The 24,005-nt window shown below is 45.5% G+C and overlaps 1 protein-coding gene across 1 annotated transcript in view; it reads left to right on the forward strand.

The window, feature by feature from the left end:
- Nucleotides 1-24,005, forward strand: part of NTNG2 (netrin G2) — a 126,062-nt gene that overhangs the window by 88,889 nt on the left and 13,168 nt on the right. The window contains exon 6 of the mRNA XM_053373512.1: nucleotides 23,022-23,189. Within this exon, the coding sequence (XP_053229487.1) occupies nucleotides 23,022-23,189 (168 nt within the window). The remainder of the gene's footprint in view (nucleotides 1-23,021; nucleotides 23,190-24,005) is intronic.

A 24,005-nucleotide genomic window follows, 5' to 3' on the forward strand; every position in this document is an offset into this window, starting at 1 on the left:
TCACCGAGACACAAGGCTAAACATCTCAGGATAAAGTGAATTAATAATTCCCCCTGTTCTGTAAAACTGGCTGAGCCAGTGGAGGTGTGGGTGAATGACTAAAAAGCAAAATGCCTCCGGGGTGACTTTTTATTGTGACGCTAATTAAGCCCTTGCCAATTTGACGGGGGCTGTCATGGTACTCTGATTTAACGCCCTTATTAATATCAATTGGCTTCTGTCTCCCATTTCAACAGGACACGATCTGTTATCCACCTTTAAAGTGTGGCTTTAAAAAAAATGAAAAAAGTTTTTTAAAAAAAAATATGAAAAAGTATATCCCTCTAAATTGTTTATGATCCAGCCATACTGGCAAGAAAATTACGTTTCTGTCGTTTCAGATTTTTCAGCTGAACACACTTCTTGACCCCGTCTCCTTCCACATTCCTCCTTAGGTTACTTAAATTGAGTTTTGGTTTTGGTTTTTTGTTTTGTTTTGCTTTTCAAATTAATCCCTTTTCTGCCACTCCTTTTTATATTTTTGAGCAGAGACTGATAGCCCATAAAATTGATGTGGGGAAAGTACTGGCTGCCGAGTAAATTCTTTTGTCAGCGTTAGAGATAGGGGATAAATTTGATTAGGTTCTCATTTAAAGCCAAATTTATCAAATTTTCAATTTCTGAAACAATACAATAACCAAAACACAGGCATCCTTCAAAATTCATAATTATAAAAAAATTGCCAGGCAGTTCTACAACTAAATAATATTTACACAAATGCATATGTTAGGGCAAAGTGTGCCTAAAAATAAATATATTAATGAGATAAACATATAAAAACGCATCATATTGTGAGAAATTGCTTGCAGAAATGCCTGTATTAGTCAAAACTACATATAAAAATCTGTTCTAAGGGAAATTCACACTAAAATGCTGGGGGAAATTCCATTAGGGGTTTTAAAAAGAAAAATTGCAAATTGCTGCAGAAATGTTGGAGAGCCAAATTTAAGATTGGGAAAAATAAGAAATTGATTATTCCATCCGTTGTCAGAGATGACCAGATCCTTGCATCCCTAGTCAGAGGTGACAGGATCCAAAGGTCTCTCTTTGTGACTTCCCACATGCTACTTGTGGATTGAGCATTAATAGCACTTGATTACATTCTGGGAGCAGGTGTAGGCAATTCATATTTTGCCCAGCAACCCAGCTCTTTCCTGGTGTTGGTGTTGCTGCAAGAAGAGATGCATCCTTGTGCATCATGGGATATGGCATGGGTACATTTGGCAGGGAATTGTGGCTGAGCCACTGCCCCTCCTTGATATACATGGCCGCTGCTGTGGCATATGAAACATGTAGTTCTTTTGGGAGGGTGCCACCACATTTCTGGGAAAAACTGGAATCCAGTGGGTTCCACTATGGTTCCAGTGACTTAATCATCATTGTAGGGTGCACTGTCCACCACATCAGCTCAGGAGGCTTCTGGGAGTGCACATTTCCCCTGTTCTGTAAAAGCTGAGCCAACAAAGCCTCCATGGATCAACAAAGCCTTTGCTGGATTCTGCTCAGTTTCTGTGGCTGAGCTGGGCCTCTCTGGAATCAGATTCTGGATTCCCATTTCTGGGTGTCTAGTGGAATTCAGAACCTTGTGGTCTCATCTACTTCCATCTACAGGCAGCTTTAGGGTATGAGCAGAGTTTGTGCAGGTCCAGATAGCCTCAATACAAAGGGAAAGACTTTGCTATAGTGAAGTCAGCGTGGCTTTTCATCACCTAAAGCACCTGGTGTAATATTTCTTGAGTCACCCATAAGACCCAAGTAGCAATGCTTTAAATCCCTGGCATAATACAGATCTCCTATATTGCTTTTGCAAGAAACAACCAGCTCTTCTGGCGTGGCCCCCTTGCAAGCCAGCTCCTCCCCGGCCAAGACCGATGCAGGAACTGAAGGTAGGAAATACTCTGCTGAGACAAGCTGTCATAGCTAGCGCCCCACTGTCTCGGGGTGATGCTTAGGAGCTGCTTCAGCATATAGTAGAAATGGAGGAGAATTTTGATTCAGTTTGCATTTAAAGGTGAAGGGTTGTTGCCAGTGCTAATCCTACTCGGAGTATACCTATTGAAAATAATGGACATGCTTAACTTCTGTCCATTCATTTCAGTGGGTCTGCTTGGAGTTGGCTAGAACCCGAACTCACAATTAACACTTTCTGAAACGACACACAAACCCAAAGGTAGCCATCCTTCAGAATTCTCACTTCTCCAAATTTTGCAAGATGGCTTTCCGGCCAAGTAATGTAACAAAAATGCATATACCAGAGGTAAAGTATGCATATAAATGCATGTATTTGTGAAAACAATATACGGAAATGCATTGCTTTAGGAGAAATTGCATTGCTAAAAAAGTGCATATTGGGTGAAATTGCATTGGATATTAGGAGAAATTTGCACTAAAATGCTGATGCATTTTCATTAGGAGTTGGGGAATTCACAAATTGAGATAGAAATGTAAAGAAATGAAATTCAGATAGGAAAAGTGAGAAACTGAAGTTGACATATTTGGCCACACCTGATAACTGTTAGAACACCTGCTTTGCTTTCCATGTGTTAACTCTTGCTTTCCACAGACACACACCAAAGTGCAGGGCTTGATTCTTTTGTGTGGTTTCAACTCTGTGCCCTGCACACCCAGCTGGTGAGATGGGATTGAACCTCAGGGTTTTGACAGATGCATCTAAGGAGAGTGGTGATTAATAGCAGAAGTGACTGTTCACTACTCACTACTGTGGTGATATGAGAAGGCCATGGAAACCAGGCAGTTGTATATAGTTTGTATATAGTTGCTTGTGCAAAGAGAAACCAGTATGGTATGTAGATTAGAAGTTGTTTAGAGCATAGGGCAATTCCCTTTGTGACACCCAGTCTGTTGTATGTTTTCTGCTTGCCTGAAATGTGCATGACTGACATTGGTTCACAGAGACCTAAAAATCACCATTGGGATTGTTTATTTATTTATTAAAGTATCACTAATGATACCCATCCCTTGCCCTTCCAAGTTTGTGCTATGGTGCTTTCTGTTCTAGGACAGGAACATACACCAAGTCAGACCATTGGACCCATCTAGCTCAGTATTATCTACACACCGACTGGCAGTGCCTCTCCAGGGTTTCAGGCAGGAAACACTTTCAGCCCTACCTGGAGATATGTCAGGGATTGAAACTGGGACCTTCAGTGTGCAAAACATATGCTCTGCCACTGAGCTACGTGGCCCCTTTCCAAATAAGAACACAAGGAGCTGCTTTGTAGTGAGCCAGACCATTGGTCAACCAAGCTCAGTATTGTCTACACAGCCTAGCAGCAACTCTCCAGGGTTTGAGGCTGTGGCCTCTGCTGAGGGTTGAACCTGGGACCTTCTGCATGTCAAAAAAAAAAAAGAGCAGAAGGCAGAAAATCTTACTGTCCCCTGGTGTAGGTAGACATGAGTGTACAAGGAAACAGTTGCATCATCTATATTGAGCACTGTCTTGTAAGAAAGGAAGGACAAGAATCCAATCCGGTGGAGAGGGAACAGGGCTGGCCCTCCCAGTAGGCAAAGTGAGGCAGCTGCCTCAGGCGACATAGGTTGTGGATCAGGTGTTTTGAGGCCACTGCTGTGTGTTCCACACTGCCTTCAACTCACCTTGGAGGCAGTAATGGCAGACTCTGTCCCATTGCTGCTAATCTTGCAGTAAGGTACAACTGACATTATGGTCAGTTCTTATACAAGGAAGAAACAGGTGAGTGGGCACCATCTTGTTTCTGCACCTCAGGTAGCAAAATGCCAGGGGTCCCCCCTGCCCATCTTAGGCTTTAAAGAATTTTTTTGCAAAGGCATAAAAAATTACCAGCATATGGTCACATCCATAGCATGCATTTAAAGCACATGACTCTCCCCCTCCCCAAATCCTAGGAACTGTGGTTTGTTATGGTGCTGGGAATTGTAGCTCTGTGTGGGTAAACTACAGTTCCCAGGGTTCTTTGGGAAAAGCCATGTGCTTTAGTTGTACGGCGTGGATGTGACTCAGTCTCAGGCCATATACACACCATTTATTTAAAGCACATAATTTCCCCCCAAAGAATCCTGGGAACTCTAGTTTACCTCTCACAGTTCCCAGCAGCCTTAACAAGCTACGCTTCCCAGGGTTCTTGGTGCACATGTGCTTTAAATGTATGGTGTTTATGCAGACTAGGTCATTATCTCTCAAACTCCATCTCTACCTCTCTCTTTACCCATCCCAGCTATACGTGAATTCTGCTTCTAAGTAGTCTTTGGGAGTCTTTTACAATAAGCCACAGTACTGCCTTAAAATGAAATATTCTTTCCAACTGCTGAAACACCAAGCTGTTAGGAGCTCAGCGAGACCAGTCATGAAACCCAAGCCTGCGCCAAGGGAGCCTCCCAAAAACATCCAAGGTAAGGTCTGACATTCATAGCCAACGTCAAGAGGGCTGGTGGGCATCAGGCAGGCAGGAGTTTTATTCTCGACTTGTTCCAAACAATTTCAACTGGAGTGTGAAGCCTGTCATAATAGGTAGCCTTTCACAAATACCTATATACAAATCGACATTGACCTCCACCCTTGCAGCCAGTATGGCTCTGAATACCTGTTTCTGGGAATTGCAAGTGAGGAAAGTGTTGGTGTTGTACTCAGGTTCTGCTTGTTGTCTTCCCACTGGGGGTATCTGGTTGACCACTGAGAGACTAGAATGCTGGACTATAGGGGTCTTTTGGCCTGATCTAGCAGCCAGGCTCTTCTTATGTGCTTGGATTGGAATGCTGTGTATCGTTCTGGGTGTCATGATTTTGAAAGGGTATTGTAGAGCTGGAAAATGTACAGAAAAGGGCAACAACCAAAAATGATGAAGGGGATGGAGCAAGCTGCCTGACAAGGAAAGGTTGCAACATTTGAAGCTTTTTAGCTTAGGAGGGAAAGGCAAAATAGGTGGAGCATATTGGAGGCATACAGAAAGTGGACATGAAGATGTTCTTTTCCCTCTTGCATAATGTTAGATACTACAGGGTTTTTATCCAGTGAGGCTTAATGCTGGGGGAAAGGAAAGAACCTTTGCTTAAGGTAAAGATAAAGGGACCCCTGACCATTAGGTCCAGCCGCGAACGACTCTGGGGTTGCGGCGCTCATCTCGCTTTATTGGCCGAGGGAGCCGGCGTACAGCTTCCGGGTCATGTGGCCAGCATGACTAAGCCGCTTCTGGTGAACCAGAGCAGCGCACAGAAACACTGTTTACCTTCCCACCGGAGCAGTACCTATTTATCTACTTGCACTTTGACGTGCTTTCAAACTGCTAGGTTGGCAGGAGCAGGGACCGAGCAACGGGAGCTCACCCCGCTGCGGGGATTCAAACCACTGACCTTCTGAACGGCAAGTCCTAGGCTCTGTGGTTTAACCCACAGCGCCACCCGCGTCCCTTACCTTTGCTTAGTGCATAGCTAAATAATGGAGTTTGCTCTAAGGTGTAGTGGTGGCAAACAACCTCATTGTCTTTAAAGACAGGGTAGAAAAATCATGGAGGAACTTGGTAGCACATGGAGTTCTTATAGGTGAACTTGAACTGCCTTATTTAGAAAAGCAAACTTACTTAATGTTATACTCTAAAACTTAGAAAGAAAGGGAGGGGCTGCTTCTCAAGCTGGCTGCTTGACAGCTTTTTCATGACTATTAAGGCCATTTCTGGTTTCATTAAGCCCCTTCATTAAGCCTGCCCCTCAGTCTCATAACATAACATAACAAACATGGGTAGCTGCCTTATACTAAGTCTGGTTACCCCAGTATAATCTACTCCAACTTTTCCCAAGTGGTGCTCTCCAGATGTGGTTGGATTCCAACTCCCATCAGCCTCAGCCAGCATGCCCAACAGCCAGGGTGGTGAATGGTGGATTCCAGCAACATCCTGGGGTGGTGGAGGTGGGGGGAGGATAACCAGGTTGGTGAAGCATGGTCTACTTTGACCAGCAGTGGCTCTCCAGAGTCTCAGACACCTGGTAGCTGAAGTGCATGCTTTGCCATCATGCTATGGACCCCTCCTCCTAAGCCCCTTTCCTCAGGCCATCTGCGAGGGAGAACAAACAGCGCTGAGTGCGAAAAGGTGGCATAGTTGTGGCACAGCCAGTTGCTGAAACATGGGATGAAAATGCTTTAATTAGAAGCTCCTTTACCCAGGGCATCCAGGAACACCGCCCCTCCCACAAGCCAATCAGAGGGCGAGAGTAATTAGGCTAATATGCCATCCTGGTTTGACACAGTTAAACCTAATTAGTTGATCCTGTGATTCTTAACCCTTCTTCTCCCACATCCCCTTAAGCCTTAAGGGCTAAGCCAGCTCAAGGCTCCAGAAAGCTTTCCTCTCCCAGTTGGTTCAAACCTGAATGTCAAGTTGCAAAAGTGAAAAGGGTGGAGAAAGAATAGCTTTTAAAAATAAGATGTAAAGGAAAGAAAAATGGCTCAGTGGCACCTGTGCAGAGCAGGTGGGGGAATAAACACAGGTAGAAATGTGACGTTAGCAGACATTTCTCTTGCCACGATTCTCATACATTCATTGACACTCTCTCTCTCTCTCTCTCTCTCTCTATATATATATATATATATCCTGCTTGCTTGCTCGAAAGAAAGCCTCTAAGTGAGTTACAAAGAGCAATCTTTTCTTTTTTTACAAGGAGCAATCTAAAATATGCATTAAAAATACTAACGAAGGTAAACATTTAAAACAAATTGACATAATTTTTTAAAAATCAAAATATAAATCAGCAATTTTAAAAGAATGACACATAGTAAAATTACATATTAAAGCCCACCTTGTCAAAACAAACAAAGATGGTTTTAATTAGCAAGCATTGAAAGCAATGCAGCAAAGTTGTCTGGCTAACATCAACAGGCAGGAGATGCTAAGGATTGAACCTGGAACTGCCTCCATGCAAAATAAATGCTCTACCAATGAGCAGATGCTCTACTTCTGAGTCCTGCATCACATAGTGCACAATTCCTTGAGCCTTGCTTCAGATTCCCCCACTAAAAAGGTAAAGGACCCCTGACAGTTACGTCGAGTCGCGGATGACTCTGGGATTGCGGCGCTCATCTCTCTTTACAGGCAGAGGGAGCGGGCGTTTGTCCACAGATTGTTTTTCCGGGTCATGTGGCCAGCATGACTAAGCCACTTCTGGCAAAACCAGAGCAGGAACCGCCGTTTACCTTCCCGCCAGAGCAGTACCTATTTATCTACTTGCACTTTTTTGGCGTGCTTTCGAACTGCTAGGTTGGCAGGAGCTGGGACCGAGCAATGGGAGCTCACCCCATTGCGGGGAATCGAACCGCCGACCTTCTGATCAGCAAGCCCAAGAGGCTCAGTGCTTTCCCCCACTAAGGCTGATATAATTAACAGGGATGTGTGACAGGGTCTTTTTGGTGGAGGCCCAACAATTGTGGAACTCCCTCCCATGTCCTTTTAGGCAGGCAGGTCAGGCATTTCCATTCTGCCAGGTTTTTAATATGTGTGAATTTTATCTGCTTGTGTTCTTGTGCCCCCCCAACTCATGTTTTATGGTGGCTGAAATTGCGATTTTTACTTATTTATTATTATTGTAAATTTGAAGTGCGGTTTTATTGTCCCGCAGGCACTTCTTAGAACTAAGAGGTGATATAGAATGGTTTAATGAATAATTAAGAGGAAATAAAATAAGAGGCTCCATGCCCTCACCCAAAATTCTTCCACCCCCCTGCCAAAACTTGAGGGATCAGACAGGGTATTACTTGAATGGCAGATAAATTCCCCACTGGCACAATTTTGACTCTTTTTGTTGGGCTTGGCAGACAGATGTTTATTTCAGCACCCCAGCTGGGGAGTCTGGAGTTTTATGTGCTGTAACATCCCAGCTTTTTAGCCCACAAGCACCCAACAGCAGGATTCAGAGCAAAAGAACTGCCAGGCTCTGATCAGTGGATGATCAAATACAACACAGAGACAAGGATTGGCAGGACAGTTGCTATGACAACGTCCAGGTAGTAAGGCTTTCTTTGCCCTCCCGTGGATTGGAGCCACCTGGCTCAGAAGGTGTCCCATGGTCCACCTGTTTCAGAGCTGTCAGGGGTCGGAGGGATATCAAGTCTGGTTCATGGCTTCGTGCTGCTTTAATTTCCTCTGATCTCGGAGGCTGTGTGAAATGAGGACAAGGGCTCTGGGCACAAAGGCATGGCATCCAATGGCCAAACACAGAAGCTGGCATACTTGGAAGACAGAAACCGTAACTGCTGGTGGCTTTGCACTCCCTGCAGATGCCAGTTATTTTGCCCTGCAGTCATTTTGGGAGTCTTACATGGGAACATAGCAAGCTGCCTTATCTTAAGTGAGGCCATTGGACAATCCAGCTCAGCATCATCTATGGTAAGGGGAATCAGCTCTCTAGGTTTTCAAACGGGATATTCCAAGCCCTAACTGGATATACAGTGGTACCTCAGATTACAGATGCTTCAGGTTACAGACGCTTCAGTTTACAGACTCCACTAACCCAGATATAGTACCTCGGGTTAAGAACTTTGCTTCAGGATGAGAACAGAAATTGTGCGGCGGCAGCAGGAGGCCCCGTTAGCTAAAGTGGTGCTTCAGGTTAAGAACAGTTTCAGGTTAAGAACGGAGCACCGGAACGAATTAAGTACTTAACATGAGGTACCACTGTACTGGGGGTTGAACCTGGGACCTTCTGCATGTAGGGTAGATGCCTATCACTGAACTACAACAATAAAAAAGAAAACTAAGGCGGGATGAACTCCAGAGAGGTTGGGCCTGCATGAGGTGGCTCAGTTGGTAGAGCATGAGACTCTTAATCTCAGGGTCATGGTTGAGCCCCGCATCAGATTCCTGCATTGCAAGTGGTTGGACTAGATGACCCTTGTTGTCCCTTCCAACTTCACAATACCATGAGTACATGATTGTTCCCAGAAACCAGAGCCATCAGCTCTGTTGCCCAATATTCCCCATATATTCTCTGCCACCCAGGGATAGGGGAGAAATTTGGCCCAGTCAACGGCAAACGTGCCTAATTTGCATGTCCTGAAACAAGTCACAGACTGAAACAGCCATAGAAATTGTGCAGCATAGTGCTCCAGCAGTGTAATGTGTACAAAAATGCATTTACCATAGTAAAGTGTGCATATAGATGCAGTGGAAATATCATATACAAAATGCATTGTGTTGGAGGAAGTTGTGTTGCAAAACGTACATATTAGGCAAAACTGCACTAAAAATTAGCACTAAAATTTGCACTAAAATGCTGGTGTATTTTGAAGAGGACTTAAAAAAAGCAACAGCCTGCAAACTGATGTGGGAATGCAGGGAACTAAATATAAGATTGGAAGAATTACAATCTCAGAGAAATCAAAACTAACAGATTTGTCTGTTCCCATTCCATCTCTCCAGAAAGCCTAGTCCCCACTGCATGGAGCACCTTTAAAACAACAACTCTTGTGCAGTTGTGTGCAAACAGCTATGCCTGCTTCCCCTTTGCCTCCATCCATATGGCCTGCCTTGATTCTTCCTAACCCCACCCCCCATTCTCTCTCAGCCATTCCAGGGGCAAAACTAAGCTTTATTTCAACCACGTCAAAGATCCAGTTTTGTACACACACACCCCATACACGTTTGCATACACACACACACATAGGTGGGCAGCCTCAATGATGCCCCTCTGGAGGCTTCACCTGGGACAAAAAAAACCCCAGCTAGCACGCCCTCCCCCCAGCTCTGACAATCCTTTCGTATTGAACTGAATAACAAGCAAAGTTTCTGGGGTACCGGGTATATGAATATGGCCATCTTCATTATTATTATTATTTTAGCAACTAGCAACTGGAAGACAAAATGCTGCCAGCTTCTCCTTAAAAGAAAACCAGCCCAAGACTACTCAAAAGATCAGGCTCTCTCTGCACGGCTTGCAACAGTTAACAAGGAAATGCGATGGAGGGGAAAACCTTCACCCCTAATATTTTGGCAGGAGCCCAGATCAGCTGTCAAGCTACACTTCTCCAGAGAGGAGGCTGGCAGAGCTAAAGGAAAACACAGTGATCCTTTTAGCTGACAGGCGCTGGGGTGGAGCAGGTGTGCAGCTCTGCTGGGCTCTTTTTGGGTTGCAAAGTGGTGTTCCCTCGAGCCGTCCTGCCAGCTGCTTTGCACGCCAAAAGAGCTGAAGCTTTGAATCTCATTCAATCCAGAGTCCCTGCACATGCATAGGGGGCAAAGTGTTCACAAGATCGCTTAGTGGAGTTTAATTGCTCCTTCATAGTATCTTAAGCAGCTGTGAAAGGGGAAGGCTAAAAGGGTTGGCTTCCCCCATCCTTCCAAAGAGCAATTTTATGGATTTCAAAACCATTTGTATTCAATGGGTGAGTAACAACTTAGGACTGAACTAAGACTTTGGTACCCATCAGGAGGGAGAAATTTGATTCAGTTCCTATTTCAAGACAATTTTATCAATTTCAGTTTTTGAAACAATACGCAGAACAAAACTCAGCCTTCCTTCAAAACCCACAGTTCTCTGCATTTTGTAGTGCAGTTCTCCAGCCAAGTAATGTGCACAAAAATGTGCATACTGGGGTAAAATGTGCAATAAAATGTGTAAAAGTAACATTCAAAAATACGTCAAACTAGGGGAAATATGCTTTGCAACCATATATTTGTCAGGCAAAAAATTGTATACAATAGTGTCTGTATTAGGATAAATTCACACAAAAATTCTGATGAATTTTAATGAGAAACTTTAGAAAGAAAGAAAGAAAGAAAGAAAGAAAGAAAGAAAAGAAAAGAAAAGAAATAAATGGCAAACTGATGTGCAAATGTGGAACACTGAACTTAAGACGGGGGGAAATGAAAAACTGCCATACCTCCTTGTTCCCATGGGAAACCAACTCACTTGGATTTTGGAGTCTGTATATGTATCTATATATTTTCCCCAAGCAGAATTGAAACTATGCCTCGCAGTGAGTCTTGCCCTAGATCTTCTTGACTGATTGACAGGTCCGTCCTAAGAAGAAAAGGGAGGGGGAGAAAAATTGGTGCCACAAGGGAAGGCCGAGCTCAAAAGCTTTCCCCAAGAACTGCCAGATGCAAAGCAGGGTGCTTGATAGAGTGACAAGTAAACGGCTAAGCTACTGAGTCTAGAAAGGGTCACGTTTTGGAGCGCTGCATGTCTCTGCTGCAGTGGCAGTGATGGTGGTGATTACAAGTGGGACCTGCAACAGAACCTTGCAGTGTTGAGCGTTCCTTTTCCAGGATACTCCATTCCATCCCCATCCCAGTTGTTGTTGTTTATTTAATTTGTATACAGCCCTTCATCTTAAGACCGCCCACCCTCACATTCTCCAACTAGCATTCCATATCAACTGAGCATATTCAGTCCTTGGTAGTTTATGTTGGACTACCTGCCCCCTCCCTCGTTTAGGGTTCTCACCTTAAATACTTTTTGTACTGCTGCACGCCTAGCAGATCTCACAAAGTGTGCTGATATCACCCTCTAGTGCTACGTAAGGATCTATGCTAAGAGAAGGTGTATGTTGTTTATATTATCCTTGCTCTTGATGGTGATGATGTTTTCCAACAATATGGTGCTGAAAGCAACCTACTAAGGAATATCATACAGTCATAGCTTTTGTTCCAGAGGATCAGGCTGAAATGCCTTGCACAGGCATAGGCAGACTCCAGCCCTCCAGATGTTTGGAACTACAATTCCCATCATCCCTAGCTAACAGGACCAGTGGTCAGGGATGATGGGAATTATAGTCCCAAACATCTGGAGGACCGGAATTTGCCTACGCCTGGCCTTGCATAAAAAAGAGCCGCAGAAACAAAAAAGTAAAACTCCAAACATTAAAAATGCAGGGCAAGCAATTCACAATTAGAGTTCCCATGAAACGTATGCTTCAGCCCAATACAGATGTAAAAGGCACGTAAGATGGATTTGTCTATTTCAGTTCCCTCAGTTTCCAGTTTTTCTAGACTTAATTCAGTCCTCCACATTCTTGCACAGAAATTCACTTTTTTTAATTTACAGAAAAATGCTCATGATTTTAAAAAATAATGAAAATTCATCAGCATCTTAGGGCAAATTTCTCCTAAAGAAACACATTTTTGCATGCAATTTTGACTCGTTTGTACATTTTTGCAAGTAATTTCCCCTAGTATAATACATTTTAGTATGTCATTTTCAATGCTATATTAATTTTTATGCACATTTCCCCATAATATAATATGCATTTTTGTAAACATTGGTTGGTTGGAGAATTTCATCACGAAGTTTGGAGAGCATGAATTTCAAAGGATGGCCATGTTTCTATTCTCATATTATTTTGCAAACTGCCTTTAAATGTGAACTGAATTGAATTTCTTCCCCAGGGGGTGTGTGGACATAAGGCTCTCAGAAATGTTTCTAAGGTGTGCATGGGAGGGACTCAAAGTAATCCAATATTATTATGTTAAAAAATTCAAAAGGAACTCTACGCATGCTGAAAAGAGACAAAGAATGTCATAGAACTGTAGAAGGAAGCTCTGGGTGATCACTGTTCAGGGCTCAGCCTCTTCTCTCTCAACCTCAGCTCACTTACTCTCTCAGCCTTTGCATATTAGCAGTCAGCTCAGCTCATCCCTCCACAGAAAAACTCTGTTTCCAAAGCACAGCCAGGAAGATGATGCAGTCAGTTGCTCAGTTCTATGAAAGGTGGCTGCGCTTCTTCCTCTTCTTCTATCAATTAAACCTTCCCAACAGCAGTCTTGTTTACCTGATCATTTCTGGGGGGGCTTGGCCCCGCCCTCCAGCCATCTTTGGGGGCTTGGCCCCTTCTTCCCTCACTCTTCCAGGATCCCTAGGTGGCCAAGAGGTCCTGTGTGGGCAAGGGAGTTCCTTCACACTGGTGCCATCACCAATAAGGCCCTTCTCTGGGCTCTCATTGACTTAAATTCCTGGAACAAAACAGGCGCTCACCAGTGGATGGGAAGGGAGGAATGTTTAGAAAGAAGTGTTCTTTGGGGCCCAGCTTGTCAAGGGCTTCTGTGGTTAAAAAGAGTGCCTCATATTGGACACAGGAAGCCAATCAGCAGGCTATGTCAATGAGCAAGTCTCAGAGTGATGTCTCAACCAGTCAATCCTCCATTTGCACTCTGAGAAACAACCAGCCTGCAGAATATGAGCTCAAAGATGTGACGCTTCTGGGTGGCATAGGTGACCCACTGCAGTCCATGTGCATATTCAGTATCTTCCATGTCTTCCAGTTCAGACATTCTAATCATTCAGATTTACTCTGATTTATTTCTAAGGCCTGTCAGTTGGAGTATGGAGGGTAGCTCTTTACTTCATTAGCATTTGCTGCAATGGGTGGCTATCAGCTTTAAAAATGGATTTGACAAATTGATGGAAGTTGAGTGGCCAACAACAGCTGTAAGGACAACCAAATAAAACCTCTCAGAGCAGTCTAGCTCGGTTTCCCAGCTACTAAGGAGAAACTGCCTGTGATGGGTGAGTCATGCTGTGCTTGGAAGTACCAGACAGAGGCACCCAACTGTCCTCTGTTGGAAACAGAAGACTAAGACAAATGGAACTTGGTCTGAGCCAGCAAAGCACTTTGTAACATTAGAGGCAAAGGTATTCTCTGTGTTGTTTATCAAAATGGCTAGGGAGCACTAGTGTGAAGGGACACCTCCTAAAGGTGGCTGTAATGACTTGGAGCATCTTATGGAACTGCTGCATACTGTGTATACAGAATGGGCCTTAAAGGTAAAGGTAAAGGGACTCCTGACGGTTAGGTCCAGTCGCGGACGACTCTGGGGATGCGGCGTTCATCTTGCTTTATTGGCCAAGGGAGCCAGCGTACAGCTTCCGGGTCATGTGGCCAGCAGGACTGAGCCGCTTCTGGCGAACCAGAGCAGTGCATGGAAATGCCGTTTACCTTCCCACTGGAGTGGTGCCTATTTATCTACTTGCACTTTGGTATGCTTTCGAACTGCTGGGTTGGCAGGAGCAGGGACCGAGCAACGGGAGCTCACCCCATCGTGGGGATTCGAACCGCCAACCTTCCAATCGGCAAGCCCAAGAGGCTCAGTGGTTTAGACCACAGCGCCACCTGGGCCTTATCTCTGATTAAATGAGGAGTGATTCAAACCCAATACTCCATATCAGGGATCAGTGTGATTGAGCAGCTGCTAAGGCCCACATGTCACCCTAGCAAGTGTCTCCAGAGCCCCCAGGCTCCTTACTATCACTGAGGAACTGGTGGCCACTCCAGATAATGGAGTCCCAGCTCCCATCAACACCAGTCAACAACACCAGCAGTCAAGGATTATGGGAGCTGCAGTCCAGCATCAATTGAAGGATGACAGATTCCTCACTTCTGGCATAGAGAACATGCTGAAGAGGAAGCTAAGACAATAACTTTACTTCTGCTCAGGGAGAATAAATGCAGGGAATAATTGACACCACTCACAAACTTGCAGGTTTCACTATCTGCACACATTGTGTTTTCAGGAAATCATTTATTAGGTGAGCGTTCACATAATGAGATAACGATTTCCACTGATTCCTATGGGGAGATTTCTAATGCATTCCCAACCATAGAATTTTGACCCCTAAACATCAAAATACCTCAGGAAAATCTGCTGAAACCTTGCAAAAGGCAAACAAAGAAGGACAAAATGCTCTCTTACTTGTCTGATCTCTCCCTGTCCCTCCCAGTATGGTTTCTGGCAAAACAGCTGCCTTGGACCAACAAAACACAAAAAAGTAAAACTTCTTTAAGGCTGCTTATATGTTTACAGGACTACATGCAAGTCTGTCTGTTTGGATATCTGAATCTGCAGTGTGTATAGCAAGGTCTGGGTACCAATTCCTTGTGTTTGGATAAGTGGTTTTTTTGCTGTTGTATGATAAGCATTTTGATAGTGTAACCTGTATTTACCATTAAGTGCAGTGCCACCTAGTGGCTAAACCATACAAAGACACTACACCTCTGCCTGCTCACCCCCTTCAAGCAGGGAAAATTGAAATACTTTATTGTCACTTGTACAACTTGTATACTGTGAGAAAAATAACAGCAGCTTCCCACTCACTTTGATCCCTCTTACTGGAAAGTGATGCAGTGGGTTGCAGAGGGCAAGCAACATGCAGTTGTGGCAGTGAAAAGGCCTCAGATAACCTGGAGCCTATTCTACCTATTGCCAGAGAACCTGGGAATCTTCTGCTAGTTGCCCCCTTATCAAGGAAGCCAACCCTTTTTATGCACTAGTCATTGGGAAGTTTTCCTCTGCAAGAACCATGGAAATGATGGAGCAGTGGGAGCTTGTGCAGGAGAATGAGTCTGTGGTTTGCACCAATTCTATGGGCACATGAACTTGGGCTGTGAGCCCATGTGCTTTAAGTGTGCTAAATGTGCTTTAAATGTAAGGTGTGACGTAGGCTAGATGGACTGTTGATGCAATCCAGTATATTTGCTGCCCTCCCAATGTGAGCTGGGGCTGATGGGAGTTGTAGTTCCAAAGGGCCCCAGGTTGGAGAGGGCTGGTATATGGCAAGTCATATGAATGTGGGGGGCAAGGGGTATCCTTGAGCAGCAAACTTCCTGAAGTCAGCAGACTTTCTCATGCAATTTGCCAACCCTGAATATCCTTAGCAAGCTGGATGGCTGCCAGTGACCAGAGTTGGGACAGACATCACTTTTCCAAGAGCTTGAGATCTGGGTAGTAAATAATGCTGGTAGTTGGGCAAGGAGGGGGGGAGGTGAGACTGATGAAAGCAGCAGCCTGGGGTGAAACATCTATATGCGCTCTCTCTCTCTCGCTCTCGCTCTCTCCTTGGGAAAATGATTTGCGTCCCACCAGGGCCGCCTCCTCTGCTCTGAGCATGTTCGCCTTCAACAGCTTTGTAACACAAACAGCTGCAGCAGGCTGAGTATTGCGATGCAACTCTGCATTGGCACAAACCTCGCTCCGTGGGGCACGCAGAACTCTTTGGCAGTTTCCTCTGCCCAGCAGCTCTGCCATCGCCGTAGCCCCGCAGAGATACTGGCACCCTCTGGGCTTAATTTTTTTTTAGAGGACTCTTAATGTGATTGCCGCAGTAATTGAAAAGAGTGTTTAGGGGAGGTGTGTTTGGATAAGGTGACTTGAGGTAAAGGGAGGACAGCCAGGCTGCTGCTGGGCCTTGTGGATTTCATATGGTGCAGTCCTCACCCACCCCCCACCCCAATGCACAGCCATCTGTGCTGAGCCTCAAAGCGTGGCACCCCTGTTCCGCTGCCCAGGTTTGCTGCCTTCTCCCCAGCCTCAGGGGGCACGGAAAAGCAAGAAAGCTCAACAGAACATCTCCCCTCCTGCTGAATTAGTGAGAGGGGAGGCACTCCAATACCCAGCTTTGTCGCCAGACAGGAGGGGGAGATCTCCCCCATCTGCCTGGCAGTGTGACCGGGCTTTGCACTTAAGGGAGAACCAGTCCCTGAGCAGGAGGAGGGCATTCAGAAAGGATTTCCCTCCCTGCCTGGCACGGGAGACTTACAGAGTATTCCCCACCCCCATCTTGCGGGCAACAGCAGGGTGTTTCACCTCCAGTGCTGAAAAGCATCATTCCCTCTTCTGTGCAAATATGATTCCTGGCCTCCACTGTCTATGGTTATCCTAGTTACAGTCCACACTGGGCCTCTGGGACCTAGCTGTTTTATATAGGTTTGTAACCTATAAGGTTTGTGTCCCCACCCCCCCACTGCCCTGCACAGGACATACTTTTCTGTTGCCCACCGTCAAAAGTCCCTCCCATCTGAAAAATGCAGGTGTAAATCTATTTTGGAAGTTTGTTTCTTCACTGTGCATTTAGACACCTCTTAGGATAACATAACCAAATTCTGCATGATGGTTTTCATCAATGCTTGGATAACCTTGGGCACCATTTTGAATTGAGATGGCAGAGTGAACTTTTCAAAACTGTACTGGTGGCTTTTGGTTCCTCAGAATTCCTAAGCAGCCCCAGGTACAAACCTGCTAATGATAAATAATAGAAAACTCGATCCTTGACCAACTTTCCCCAAACTGTTGCCTTCCAGCTGTTTTCAGTTTTCAGGTGTTTTGGCTATGCTGGCTGGGGCTGATTGAAAGTTGCTCTTCAAAACATCTGGAGGGCACCAGGCTGGGCAAGGCTGGTCTAGAACCTTCTCTAAGGAACAATAAGTAGTAAGCCCAACCCTTGGCTGTCCATTTCATGGCTGCTCTTGGGTCCACTTTTACAGCATGAATTGTGGCCTGGTGGGATTCCTTGCAACACAAGTCTGATAGGGCCAGCCTCTGAAAATCCCCATGCCTTTCAGAGTTGTGTAGAGAACAGGGGAATTTCCCAAGTGTAACTTCTCCCATTTCTGACCAACAAATTTTCTCTTCTCAACTTTGAAAGACCCTTTGCTCTTCTCCTGTTTGGAATCTGGACAGGAATGAGGAGCCTGTGGCTCTTGAGATGTTGTCAGACTCCAACTTCCATCAGCCCCAGCTAGCATAGGCAACAGTTAGGGAGGATGGGAGTTAGTCCAACAACATCTGGAAGGCTACAAGTTTCTCGCTCTTGCTTTAGCTGTTAAATCAGAACCATTTTGAGAGAGGCTTTGATTGGGGTTCCAGTCACTTCAATGCATAGCCAAACGATAGAATTCAGCAACACAAGAGATGACAATAGCCACTATGTTTTAATGGCTTAAAAAAAGGGAAAGAGAAATTCAGGGAGGGCAAAACTACCAGTGCCTATGTACCAGTTCCATTTATCAGGGACGATATGCCTCAGAACAGCAGTTGCTGAGGATCACAACTGGGAGAGAGTGTGTTGCACTCCTGCTCTGTTTGTCAGCATCCCACATGCATCTGATTGGCTGCTCTAAGAAAGAGGATGCTGGTCCAGATAAGCCTTTGATCTGATCTAGCAGCCAGGCTCTTCCGACTAATCTTCCTTCTAGCCCTGTTGGACCAGAAGCTGAGAATCCACCCCACCCCTCCCTATTTATCCATTGTTTGTGTATTTGTCTTTCATCTCAAACGCAGCCCCTCCCAAGAGCAAAACGGGTCATGGCGCTTCCAAAAAGCATGGCAAGAAACCAGGTGCGTGCTGAGAATTGACTAGTGCGCTTGGTTGAAAGTAGTCACCTTAGTGTCTAGCCCGCCTGCTAGTGGGTTTTGTTTTGTTTTGATTTGCTTTGTTTTGTGGCCTATAAATCTAGAGCTAATGAGCGTGCTCCCTCCCATGCGTTGAAAAATAGGCCTAAGCATGTGCTTCCCTTGAAATAATTGAGAGAGAAACTAAACAGGAATTCCCATTTCTTAGGGAGACTTTAAATTTACTACTACACCCTGTGAGTGACAACTTTACTCAGGTTTAATCCTTTCCTCCGCAGCTGTGTCCTGATGGAAATCTCTTCCCGCAGCCACCCACTGCTACATTAAGCCTTGGGAGAAGGTGGGGGAAGAATCTCATTGATGTGCATAGCAATTTCCATCATAGGATCATAGCTGGGGTGGAAATAACAATAAAAATTAATAATAATAATATATTATTTATAACCTGCCTATCTGGCTGGGTTTCACTCTGGGCGGCTTCCAACAAAATATTAAAATACAATAGTCCGTCAAACATTAAAAGCTTCCCTAAATAGGGCTGCCTTCAGATGTCTTCTAAAAGTCTGGTAGTTGTTTTTTTCTTTGACATCTGCTGGGAGGGCGTTCCACAGGGCGGGTGCCACTACTGAGAAGGCCCTCTGCCTGGTTCCTTGTAACTTGGCTTCTCGCTGCGAGGGAACTGCCAGAAGGCCCTCGGTGCTGGACCTCAGTGTCCGGGCAGAACGATGGGGGTGGAGACGCTCCTTCAGGTATACTGGACCGAGGCCATTTAGGGCTTTAAAGGTCAACACCAACACTTTGAACTGTGCTCAGAAACGTACTGAGAGCCAATGTAGGTCTTTCAAGATGTAGGTCTTTCAAGTTATGTGGTCTCGGCAGCCACTCTCAGTCGCCAGTCTAGCTGCCACAAAGGAAAGGGTAAAGCACCCCCTCCCGTGGGCTGCAGTCCTGAATAATAACAATAACAACAACCCTGGTGTTATTGCTAATGATGCTTTTCATTCCTACATAGTCTGAGTCTAGAAAGGTTCAAGGCAGCACAAAGTCTTTTCCAGCAGGAGTAGGTAGATGTATTTTAGTTTGTGTGGCAAACATTCACACAGCACCATCAGTGAGGGGCGGGGTCTACTATAAAAGGAGTTTAAAGTAAACATGTTGACAGTTTCCACCCTCTTGGGTTGTTGCAGCAATAACAGCAAAAGATGCTTGTGCCGCCTTTCAGACTTAACAACTTTATTACGGTGTAGTTTTTCCTAGACTAGACTCTACAGCAGTGGTCCATAAGTTTCATTCAGTTGTCGTGTGCCTGTAAAAAATACAATTAAAAATCTTACAGCATCTAGCACAGCACCTTACCGTTGTTACAACTGGCAGACAAACTGTTAAGTGAGCTGCCAAGACCTTCAACAATTTTCAAAAGTGGTGCAAGGGAGGGAGAGGAAAATTTGTGAACCACGGCTCTAGAGCAAAGGTGAAGAAGCTGTGGCCCTCCAGATGTTCCACTTCAGCTCCCACCAGTCCCTGCAGTCAGCATGGTCAGTGATCAGAGATGGTGGGGAGGAGGAGTCCAGCAACATTTAGAAGACCACAGATTTTCCACTTTGTTTGAGAGTTTGCTGTATCAGATGACTGGAGCATTCCACACATGGGTGGGTGTGACGAAAAACAGTGAAGTCATAGGAAAATGAATTGCAAAACAACAACAACAACCAGTCCCTGACAACCACCTTGACACTTAAAGGTAAAGGGACCCCTGACCATTAGGTCCAGTCGTGGCCGACTCTGGGGTTGTGGCGCTCATCTCGCTTTATTGGCCGAGGGAGCCGGCATACAGCTTCCGGGTCATGTGGCCAGCATGACTAAGCCGCTTCTGGCGAACCAGAGCAGCGCACGGAAATGCCGTTTACCTTCCCGCCAGAGCAGTACCTATTTATCTACTTGCACTTTGACGTGCTTTGGAACTACTAGGTTGGCAGGAGCAGGGACCGAGCAACGGGAGCTCACCCCGTGGCGGGGCTTCGAACCGTGACCTTCTGAACAGCAAGTCCTAGGCTCTGTGGTTTAACCCACAGCACCACCCGCATCCCTTGATGCTTAGGTGTATGTAAAATAAGCACAGGAGCTTTTCATAAAATAGTTATGCTGTGAACCCAAACAACCTGGCATTGCTACATTAACTTACACCTTTAATAGGATTTTAAAAAGCCACCTGTTTTGATTTAGGCCACCCACAGATGATATAATTTAATGCTTGCTGTTCAGTGAGGACCATGGAAGCAACAGGAGGGTAATGAAAGGAGAGTTAGGGTTGCAAAGGAATGACTGCAAGTCTAATGCAGCCTATCAAGCCACTTTTTAAAAAGGATAAATTCATAGAGGAGACAGAGCTATCATGGGTTTTAGGCAGGGTAGCTAAATGGAGCCTCTATGTTCCATGTCAGGATACCCCCCCCCTCTCTGAGCACCAAATTCTGGAACAGACTGCATGCGACGGCTGTTGCCTCCATGCCCTGCTTGTGGGTTACCCAGAAGCATTTGATTAGCCACTCAAGGGTAGCAGAGTGTTGGATTACAGCAAGCTTCCTCAACCTCGGCCCTCCAGATGTTTTGAGACTACAATTCCCATCATCCCTGACCACTGGTCCTGCTAGCTAGGGATCATGGGAGTTGTAGGCCAAAAACAGCTGGAGCCGAGTTTGAGGAAGCCTGGATTAGAGAGACCTTATTCTGATCTACTGGTGCTCTATGTCTTTATGATCTTCAGCCTATAGGACCCCATCTGCACTCTACAATTAAAGGAGTATTGTACCACTTTAAACAGTTGTGACTTCCCACAAAGGATCTTTGGAAGTGTTAAGAGTGCTGAGGATTGTAAAAAAAGCTCTATTGTGGTTCATAAGGAAGCTGTTTTCCACTTGTACAAAAGGAGGTGGGGAAATCAGTCTGGCTTTGGGCCTGAACACTGTGTGTGTATGGATGAGCCCCATGAAGGAGGTCTGTAAGGTGATGGCACTTTCAAGAGTCAGACTTCAGGAGAAAAGGATGGCAAAAGTAGTCACTGTGTGGCAGGGGGCGAAATCTGCCTGTTACTGTGCTGAGACAGGATTGTGGTGGTGTGTCGGTGTGATTGTTGTAACTTGGTCTGTGTCCTGCTAAACCTGCTTCTGTGTAGCATAGAAGATGTCACCTGTATGGGTCAAATAAGGGGAGGCAACAAAAAAAAGTGGTGTCTTTTCATCTTCCCAAGAATCTCCCAAGGTTTCCAAACTCATCCGGCTCAAATCTGGCTCCATCCCACTGGCACCCATTGAAACGTTTAAAGGTAAGTTGAGAAACTGGGAGCAATTCAAAGGTTGGCATTGAGTGTTGTCTGAAATTAATGGATCCAAGTTCATCCTGTTTGTTGATCTCATTGGGTCTACTCTGAGTAGGAAAAGCATCAGATGCAGCCCAGGATGACTCTGAAAAGTTGCAAGTAAGTTGGAATTTCACAGTGATGTCCGGTCCTACTGTTAGGCAAATGGCAGCTGTTTCCCATGAGTCCCTGACCAGAGATGTGTGTACCCCACAAACTTGTCATGCAACTCCCCCCAACTAGCCTGCTGCCTTCAGGTGTGCCACTTGTTCCTCCATAGTCTTGGTGATATCAGTGAGGGAATCTCTGGGAGAAACAGCCTGGTTTCTTCAGGCTCTATTTTCCTTCCTTTGCTGTATAGTGTGGAGGGGGGAAAGCTCTGCCTCTTGAAACTCATTGGTGCTTTGCCTGTCCATCACTTGTCTGCTTCCTCTTCATGTCTGTGTGCCTTTGTCGTTCTCCTGCTTCTTTCACTCCATTCTTTGCAGCCTTAATCTTGAACTAATGACTCCAGCCAAAAGTCTCAACCGAAGGATGCATGCCTACCTTGTGTGTCTAGAATGTCACCATCTGCTCTCCCTCTGAAGGGATGGACGTGCACAGAATGAGCTATCCTTGCTAAACTGTGAGAAGGGATTGTGACCCCAGCTACTTTGCCTGGGCGTGATCCTTCCAGCCCTGCCCTGCTTACCCTACAATCTTAAAATTAGCAAGGTCAAGATGTCAGGCCCTCAAGAAATTGCTAGACTCCCAGCCCCCATCATCCTTAGCCATTGGCCATACTGGCTAGAACTGATGCTCATTTGGGAGGCTAGTGAGATTTGGAGATCCACAGATGTTCCCCATTCCTGATGCAAAAGATCATAGTAGCCCAGTGTAGAGCCAAGAGCTTCTGCGATGAGGTTTGCCTCCAGATAGATTCCTGGGACCCTGCAGAAACTTACATTTGCTCTGGTTATAACTACTGTATTAGTAAGGGGGACTATTTTCTTCCCAGGAGATAATTTGCAAAATATGCTGTGAACAAATCCAGAGACTTAAAGACTGAAAGATTCTAGCTATGAAGGCCTTCTAGTTCTCCTAGATCAGGGATGAAGAATCTGGTGCCCTCCAGATGTTGTTGGACTCCCAACTCCTACCAACCTTAGCCAGCATAGCCAGTAGTCAGGGACAATTGGAGTCCAACAGCATCTGGAGGGCCAAAGAAGCCACACACACCCATCCCTGATCTAGGATACCAAACAAGGACATTCTATCACCCTAGGAATAGCCCCAAAGAGTGAAGAACTGGACCCCAGAATGGACCCCGAAACAGTGGCGGCTGAGCAATCAACCCAGCTGGCTGCATTCCCCTTTTCATGTATCTGAAGCACTCTTTGCATGCAGTTCTTCTCCCTGCAAGGTGCCTTTTAATGCAACACCCTTTGACATTGTATATTATGCCAGCGATAAGTGAAAATGCAAGCCCTGAGAGAAGCTTGATTTCCCACCCACCTATTTTCCTGCTCCTTTTGCTTCCACAGATTGTGAGTGTTACGGTCACTCTAATCGCTGCAGCTTCATTGACTTCCTGAACCTAGTGACCTGCATCAGCTGCAAACACAACACTAGGGGGCAGCACTGCCAGCACTGCCGGCTGGGCTACTATCGCAATAGCTCCGCAGAGCTGGATGATGAGAATGTATGTGTGGGTGAGTAGTGCTCACTTTTGCTCAAAAGCCATGAAGCCTCCTTGTTGGCATTGGTGTTACAGGTAGAGACCCTTCCTATTGTTTATCTCAGTGGCTATCCAAAGATGAGGGAACCTGTGGCCTTCTAAATGTTGTTTAAATACAAGGTCCCATCCCTGACAGAGTCTTCCAGATGTTGGTGGACACCCAACTCCCATCCGCCTCAGCCAACATGGAAAACAGGGGTGATGGTTGGGTAGTCTAGCCAAACACCTGGAAGGTCTGGGGTTTCCCATTCCTAGTTTGAAGCTGGCTGGGATAGTTCAGTCCATAAAGCATGAGACTCTTAATCTCAGGGTCATGTGTTTGAGCCCCACGTTGGGCAAAAGATTCTTGCATTGCAGGGCGTTGGACAAGGTGAGCCCCATGGTTCCTTCTCACTCTACAGTTCTATGATTGTAATTGCCCTAAAGCAGGAGTAGATCACCTGTTGCCCTCTAGGTATTGCAGGACTCCAATTCTCATCAACCTCAGCCACCTTAGGCTCTGGTCAGAAATGATGGGAGTTGTTGCCCAGCAAGATCCATAGACCCATAGATTCCTCATCCTGACTTTAAGTGGTGATGGACTGCCTAACCAATTGAGTGAGTTGGTGCGTGTGTGCTGCCTCCCTCTTAACTTACTATTGTTATTTTTTTTACCCTGTTCTGCCCATGGATCTTGTTAAGTGGCTTCCATTATTAAAAACAAATCAAACATTGATACTTAGAGAACAACTCCTGCTATAAAAATGAAACAGCTTCATGACAGCTGCAGATGAAAACCAACCAATCTTTG

Source organism: Podarcis raffonei, chromosome Z (assembly GCF_027172205.1).
Source record: "Podarcis raffonei isolate rPodRaf1 chromosome Z, rPodRaf1.pri, whole genome shotgun sequence".
NCBI lineage: Eukaryota > Metazoa > Chordata > Lepidosauria > Squamata > Lacertidae > Podarcis > Podarcis raffonei.